General features: G+C 41.3%; 1 protein-coding gene across 1 annotated transcript in view; it reads right to left on the bottom strand.

Annotated features, from left to right (window-relative positions):
* Positions 1 to 993: 993 nt before the first annotated feature.
* The window catches only part of LOC101855983, a gene marked incomplete at its 5' end in the record, with an annotated part of 8,783 nt that continues 1,218 nt past the window's right edge, over positions 994 to 8,558 (bottom strand). Inside the window, 2 exon segments of the mRNA XM_005110219.2 lie at positions 994 to 1,555; positions 5,061 to 5,204. Of these exon segments, the coding sequence (XP_005110276.1) occupies positions 1,263 to 1,555; positions 5,061 to 5,204 (437 nt within the window). The 3' untranslated portion in view covers positions 994 to 1,262.

Below are 8,558 nucleotides of genomic sequence, written 5' to 3'. Positions count from 1 at the left end.
ATATTGTTAGAGCCTGTGAGAGGAACATGGGGTTGTTCCTCCGAGATGACCATTCTACACACTCGACAGCTATCCAAACTAGTTATGTCTAATAATAAACTGACGAAAGTTCATACCCTATGAGGTTCTTTTAATACGTCCCTCCCAGTTGTAGGGTTCGCTTTAAAATCAATCCAGACAGCTATGGACCTTTACTGAACAGCAGACGCTCGTGTCTGTTAAAAGTGGAACAGTAAACAAATGGTACAATTATTGTGTTCGTATATCGATACATCGCGTCAAAACCTAACTTTATTCTCAAGTTCAAAATCGGGAAAACCTGGCTCCGTCGTATTCTTAGGATTATTGAATGCTACCTTCTTTTAAATATTGAGATCTGAAAAAAGCGTGGGTTCTTCTAAAAAGTGGAGCGAAGGTCGGCGCTGCCTAAAAAATGTTACAAACAATGATACATATATTTTGTATGCGTTCTATACCAACTGGCTCAGAAAACTCTCTCTCTAGGGTAGCAAAAGCAAAACATGTGTATGCCCTTCTTCGCACCTCTGTTTGGGATAACAGAGTGGCAGACTTCAACATCAATTTAGAGAGGATATCTCGTCTGCCAGCTGTTCAGCTATTCTAAGCACAGAAAGCAACATTTGTCAAGGGTTATGTCCTCTTAAAACACATTTTGGGGTGGATTTTACAGAAAAACATTTACCAAAGGCACAAAAAGGTTGTAAATTTGCAGTTTCCGTCAAAAGCAAGACAAGTGAACATGCTTTAACTCAAAGATTTTACCAATAACTCCATAATAATTACAAACGCCTGATTCCACCGCGAAGTGACACATCATGTTCGTAGAAGAGGGGGAAAATACTTAATTCACTGTAACCTACCACTACAAGACTTAATAGTGTTTGGGGAAAAGGCACTTTATTGCTTGACACAGCTTGTTTGTGTATTGTGAAACATCAAATCAAACAAAATACAGGAGAGAAAACGCAGAGGTGATGGAGGGATTCAATTGTTTATTTCCTTTAAATAAATGCTTTGCAACAGGCTTCTTTTCAAACAAGCCTCATCATCTCTGTAAGAAACTCGAACCTCGTGGCAAAGATGAAGAGCGTAGCTTAACTTGGACCTGGGTGTCTCTTTTTCTTATCCATCACTTACATTCTTCTAAACACAGCCCACAGGTACGGCACCAGCACCGCCAGAAGCAACAAGGACGGCAATAAAGACACCACAGTACGGAGACACCATTTATTCAGTACACTTTATACAACAGAACGAGAGTAACAAAGTTTTATCAGACTGTGGGTGGCCAAAACGGCTAAAAACAAATGTACAGTGTGTGTCAGCCCAAAGATAAATATACCGCTGGCGCCGTTGCCATCAGAACCCTCCTCCACATAAGGCGACGTAGGGAGGGATTTGTCATTACAGTAGTGGTCCCCGTCACCACAGATGAAGTAACAGTCGTCTGTGGTGCCAACTCTAACGCAGCCCTGCTTCCGCTTCGCCTTGTCAACGACACAACCACGGTAGAAATACTTGAGTTCGCCCGTGTCTGTTGGAGGAATAATAACGGCATGACGTTGTGGGAATGTCTGAGAGAGAAGTGAATAGCGAAGTGTACATCTGGGTGAACTAGAAATGACACATTGAAATAGCAGTTAGTGCAACGACCATGTCATTTCAGGGAAGGCATCCTCAACCAAAAAAACAAACAAGTAAAAAAAAAAAATTAAGTTGCAATATAGAAGAAAATGACCAACAGCATTTTTTAAAAAGGAAATGATTCCCCCCCCCCCCCCCCCCCACACACACACACACCATAATCAAACACACAGAACCACTCCGGCACACCACTCTGAATTATTTTGATTCATGCCACATTCTTATAAATTGGCGTCTGTAGTTCAATGGTTAGTCTCTCAGCATTGCCCTCAAAAGACCCCAGTTTTGTTCTAACGTGGAGAATGTAGCCTACAGAGTATCTATATCTATCGAATGCATTATACATATTCATGTATTATGCTGTCCCAGAAATCTGAGTACAGGCTCAAAGCAGTCCATCTCTTGTAAGCCGGTATGTTAAAAGGAAATGTTGTTAAAATGGCGCGTGGGGGGGGGGAGGGGGTATGGTCAGATTTAAAAAAAAATTTGGTTGGTGCTTATTTGTAAAATTAAGAAGAGTAAATTGTGCCCTCACATAACAATGATCACAGACTGCTGTGTCCTGTCTCTGTAAGACATACCTGCAAAGCCACTGTGGTTACAACAGCGACCTCGGATGTTGCCCATTAAGTCCAGTGGTCGAAATGGGAGATTCAACTGTACTTTTATCGGTTTTATAAGTCAAAGTCTAATCAATGTCAAGTAACCTAAATTAACTAAATACTTTATACCGTGGAAAATATTTGGTCTCAATAATGATGAAACGTGGGTGGTTGGCGGTTACTCAGGTATGGTTTGCTCATTCTTTTCTATCAAACACCTTTATTGTCCTGATCTCTCCTCCTTCTTTTTTGTGTCTGATAATCTCTTGTTACACCTCTAATTTTCGGCGTTTAAATGACCTTAGTGTGCTGCAAGTGCTGTGAAACGCTTAAGGAAAAAAAGAATAATAATGAAAAGGATTGTTATAAATTCTGGGAAACTCCATAATCACACGAATCATTATTTGTTACAAAGAAGGAGTATTAGGCAGGGTGCATTTCGTATGTCTTTTAAAAAAAATAAAGACGACTGTCTATTTACCTTCTTCCTCTGGTGCCAGGTCTGTAGCAGACACTGACGATCATGGTATCCTACTCCTTGCGGTTGTGAGTCTTCTTGATCAGCTCAGTTTTTCTCATTGTTCTCTGTCTTCCTCAGGTCTTCTTTTCTTCTATCTGTCCACACAGCAGCAGTTTCTCTTGTCAAATAGATCTATTTAAGTAGTCAAAGAATCTCAGTTGTCTCTATTTAATGGTGATGATCATAGGCCTTTCATAACTTGCCATTTGGAGCAATTTTTTTCCTCTCTGTCCATGATATATTCCGAATACTGTCCTTAAACACCACAACTCTGTGGCTTCCAATCTTTTTTTCCGTGTCTTTGTTTCGAGTCCAGTTTTCACTTCCATTCAAACGGATTGATCACACATACGCTATCATGGGTTTTATTCTTGTAGTCACTGCTATGTTTATGTTTGAGAGGACGTGTTTCATCTTGTTGAAAGTTCCTTTAGATATTGTAACCCTCTTTTTATACCTGTGCCACTTTTCTGTATATGGTGAATTTGTGCAACCAAGCTGTAGATCGGTTCTATTCTTTCCTTCTTGGGGGGCTCTCGTGGCCTAGAGGTTAAGGTGTTGGCCTCTCATTCAAAGGTCCCGGGTTCGAATCCGGGTAGCGACCGAACAATTTTCTTCTCTAAAATTGTCTCCTTTCACCTCCTTTCCTGCTCTCTAGCAACGTTTGTTGTCTGCTTTCATTTCCACTTTCTGCCCCCACCCCCTCACCTCCTTTGCCCCCTCCTCTGGACTCCTGACTCTTTCTGCAGCCTTTCTACTGCTACTCCTTGGCTCCTCCTTACTGCTGTCTTTCTGCCACACCCCTGATCTTCTGGTAGGAAAGATCTACACCTAGCCTTCTCGGACAAGGGCGAAAAATCTCGGAGGGCCCGTGTGCAAGTTGCGCACGTTAAAGATCTCTTGGTGGTCTAAAATCGATAAGAGTTCCCTTCGGCCGCCACCCGGGCAAAATTCCAAATGTCCTACCAACTTAAAATATTAGGTGTGTCTCGCGCGCTCATAATATGACCTTATGCAGTTGCGAGCGCCGTAAAACACTTTACAAAAACAAAACAAAAACTTTCCTTCTTACATGTGGTGTTGCATTCCGGATCATTGACACTTTTTTTGAATCACCATGCATTCTGCTATCTTGGCGTTCAGTTGTAGCCCTTTCTCTTTGATTTTCCTGTCACTCCAGTTAAATCTCTTGGAACATGGCCTCACAATTAGTAACTCAGACTATTGCCAACGTACTGCAGTTTATTCATATTGTGGCTGCCTACCTTGACTCCTTCCAGACCGCTAATGTTACGCAGTATCATTTCGCAGTATAGATTTAGGAGAATTGAAGGTAAGACACATCCTTGTCGTCGTACTCCTCTGCCGACTGGCCTGTATTCGTTGAGCTCATTCCCAACTTTGACTGCTGCCTGCTGTTCCCAAACAAAGGTTTCTTAGATTCTTTAGTCTTTTCCGTCTGTATTCAGAACTGCCAAGATTGCTTTAGATAAAGGTACCTCTAGACCTCAGTTGATCTTTCCATGAGCATCTTCAGGGTGAAGATGGCATTTCGTGTATCTGCAACAAATCTAGATTGCGCTTCAGAGATTTCTGGGAGTATTCTATTTCTCATTCTTTTCATAAGTGCCAGCGAGAGGAATTTAGTCAGGTGATTCATGAGACTGATTGTCCTGTGTTGTTCACATTCTGATGTCCAGGTTGTCTAGGCGATGCTATAAATATGAACTTCTTCAGACTCTCTGGTACCTCTTCGGTGTTGTTTACTGTGTTAAGCAACATTGTCACTTCTTTGATACTCGACCCGTCTAGTGCTACAATCCATTGGTACCTATGATAATGTTTCCACACCAGTTGTTGGCTGGGCCTGATTCTGGGGAGGTCATTGTTTATTCTTGTCGATTTCCGATTGATATGCTTAAAAGTCTGACTTTCCGCCATGATCCATCCTGGAAGCAGACGAGTTCAGTAAGTGTCTTCCCATTCCTTTGACGTTGCCGGCCGATGTGGACTAAAGGTCCGACGCATCAGCATTCAAAGAGAGAATCAGAACGAGGTCCAAAGCATTTTTTGCCTGTCCAGGAATTTGTTCTCTTGTTTTTAGTGAGGACCTAGTGATCTGCATTCAAAAGGACTTACATTGTGTCTACTGAGGGGTAGGGGATTGGTCCGGGGTTAACTTAAATAACAAAGGTAAGCAAACCCAGCGGATGCTAGAAAAATTATCGACTCGCAGCACCGAATACTCTCTCCATGGAGTGTCTGGAACTCACCAGCAATAAATGTGGCCAAGGTCACGCAGTAGCCCTCACATCTGGTCCTTGGGTTACCCTCGGTCCAGTTGCCTGGGGCTTCCGCACATTCTTCGCCACGACCTCCAAATACAAACTGACAGGACCAGCACATCTGTCTGCCATCTAAATGAAAGAGAAAAAGAGAACGAAAATAAAACAACCTGTAACTGGGGCCTGGAAATGAAATAAAATAACATTCCTTGCATATTTCAAACAAATTGAATGTCATCAAGATGACGTCATCTTTATCGACATAAAGAAATTAATCAATTTTGATTTTCGAAAAATATCGAGGTTTTAGAATTTCAACCAAAACTGATTGAAATGTAAAAACTTTTCAACGTCTTAAAAGTCAACCATATTTATTGCGTATAAAATCCATTGAAAAAAACAACTTTATATAGAATTCATTGCTAAATAAAATCATGGAAGGTAGTGGCTATTCTAGCTCCAGGTGTTGCCCTTTAAAATGTATTATATCTAGACAAGCTCCAATTCGCCATTGAATTTTTTGAATAACTTTGTGACATGTGTCCGGGTCGATTCTTTGGACTCCGGAGACGTTATCTGTCGAGAGCGGTGACCATTCATTTGACAGTTTTCGGTTTATAAGACGCTCCCTAAAACTTTCTTGCAACCATACAAGGGACATTTTTGACATGTGGGGTGTAGCCCCATCCTACTGTAACCAGGCCTCCTCAACAGTTTACACCTACTTCTCCCCACGCTTTGTTTAAATTTATCCGCACAGTGAGATTATACATCCGATGTGACGATCATGGTTTTGCCGTCCTCGTCCTGAAAACAACGTGCAGATCATGCCCTTAAACCTGTTACTCAATTTTGGTTGATTTTTTTTTTAACTTGATCATTCTTGAACACATCGGTTGATTTTCTTCATACTGGCAAATTTGCCGTTCTCTTGGTTAAATTTTACAATGTATTGGTTCAAAGATTTGTTGACATTGGAGCACAGATAACTGACTTGTCGCCCTTTAAACGGGCCTTCTTTTTTATAACCTTGTATTATATAATAACATAGTGGTAGGCAGGCATATATTTGGATGTCTGTGTGTGTGTGTGTGTGTGTGTGTGTGTGTGTGTGTGTGTGTGTGTGTGTGCGTGTGTGTGTGTTTGTGTGTGTTTGTGTGTGTGTGCGTGTGTGTGTGTGTGTGTGTGTGTGTGTGTGTTTGTGTTCGTGTATGTGTGTGTGTGTGTACCTGTGTCTGTGTCTCTGTCTGTATGTGTGTCTGTGTCTCTGTGTATTGTACATACGTACTTCGAACGTGACAGTCCCATTTTTGAATGGGAAATGATTGTGGTGCGGAGTTTGTAGAACTTTGAGCGCCTTTGCTTCTCGAAATCGAGTGCTTGGTCGTAACTATATTTCCATGAACACCTCGTCGTAAAATACACGTCAAATATAACACAACGCCAACAAGTTTCCCTACAAGACAAAGGAGCTGCACGTCATGTTGAAGTGTTTATCCCGTTATTTGTCTCTCGAAGGAGCAAACGTTTAATTATTTGCCAGACACGCATTGTTTGGGTTTCTTTGACCCAGAAATAGGCATCGTCAAGCCTGATGAGACGAGAGTTTAGTTACTTCTCAAAATAGGAGGTCAGGGAGAGCAGAAACTCGCCCGAGCCCAGCGTTGTTGTTGCAGTGGCGACGAACAATGTCACCTGTCGCAATAGCAAAGATAGCTACAAGGAGTGTCCTTTTTATTTCATTTTTTTTTTTTGTTTTTACAAAAAGAACAGCTGAAAGAAAAAGAAAATACGTGTAACTCGTAAGTTAATCTAAGTGGCGACTTCTGAAAACTACGTATATGTCCACTGATGAATATTGAGCCATGTGCTCAGAAGACAACCAAGTTCGTGCTGCAAGTCCAAAACTAAAAAGTATGAATATTTTTAACAAACTTTTCTTGCCATATCTAAGAGGTGTTTTTCATAACATTATCTCTATTTAGGTTTATTGGGATGATTTAATTAATTCGTTTGCACATACTTAGCTCTATTGGCATCATTTTGCACCATGGAGTGGATTGCCCTTGTTCGAATCCTAGACTGGTAATTCTTGAACTCGGATCATTTTGTGGAATTCTTAAGGCTCTCGACGCACCAGGCTTGGTCCTCTGGGAGACGGGCGTTAATTTCAGAGGCCCCGCTTCTTGAATAATCTCATAGTGTTTGATAGCGGCGCCAAACCGTTACAAAGAAGTTTTTAAGTTTATTTTGTACCTTACAATCCAGCGTGTTACCTAATCGCTACTTCAAAATTACAAAGTTCTATCTGCCCAGCACCTATATTTGAAAAACCTGACTTCAAAAATTTTGAGTTTCACAACATGCCAAGCTTTTTCAAATGCAATTCTTTGAACATCTTGATCACGACTTCGAATAATCTTACCAGTTTGATAGAGCAGGTAAAACATTTCGTTTATGGTCTTAATAACTCAAAACTTCCAAAAATGTCAGCTAGGACTTCGTAATTCTAAGGTAACGTAATATTATGAAAGATGTTCGCGTGCCGACTCAACCTATGTCCGTGGTGTAGCAGTTAGGCGCTTCGCCGTCATGGAGAGGACCCAAGTTCGATTCCCCTGAGGAGATAACTTTTATCGAGTGTCTCAGTCTTTCTGCTGGGACGTTGTATCCCTCTCAGCTTGGGTTCGCTCCGACAGGCAGGGTCGAAGTCTGCCACCAAAATGATCTAAACTTGTGTCGATGCGGGTGTAAAAACACCTACACGGAAAAGAAAATACCAGCTCATCCACTTTCCAGGTAATAGCAAATGGAAATTGAAACTTCCTCATAGTATTAAGAAATACATTTGGAGAGAAAAGGAAGACCAAAAAAGGAGAGGAACGTTATCAGTCTCGGAACTTCGATATTGTTTTTCTCAATATCATTTTTCATTGTTCTGTTGTCTTTCAAAATTCCAAACAAAATAAATAGTAAAAGACATCAACATTTAAAAAATAACTTCTATAGTCTTCAAACGCTAAAAATTAACCCTTCACCCTAACCACCCTCCCTCCCCCTTCCCCCTTAAAAAGCACTTATCTTAGAAAGTAATGAATCCGTCACGTCCGTGGTCTCCATCCCGATTCCCACCAAACAATACCACTTCCCCCCCCCACACACACACACGCACACACACACAAATACACAGAAACAAGCAGTGGCCTGAAAGGTGATGACAACTGTTAGGGTGAAAATATCATCATTTGGGAATGTATCGTAAAGTTGAACGGTTCAAAAAGCACAGTAGTTACTCTTGCTACTTCATACAGACAAACAAACACACCTGCGTGGGTGGTTGGCGGTAGCTCTGGTGTGGTTTGCTTCTTCTTTTTTCCTATCGAATATCTGTCGTCCTCTTCTCCCCTTCTTCTTTTTTATGTTTGTTACTCTCTTGTAACACCTCTAATCTTCTGGCGCTCATATGACCTTATGCAGTACCCCCCC

Source organism: Aplysia californica, unplaced genomic scaffold (genome assembly GCF_000002075.1).
Source record: "Aplysia californica isolate F4 #8 unplaced genomic scaffold, AplCal3.0 scaffold00866, whole genome shotgun sequence".
Lineage (NCBI taxonomy): Eukaryota > Metazoa > Mollusca > Gastropoda > Aplysiida > Aplysiidae > Aplysia > Aplysia californica.
The sequence above is the reverse complement of the archived record's forward strand: the minus strand, read 5'-3'. Positions and strand labels throughout refer to the sequence as shown.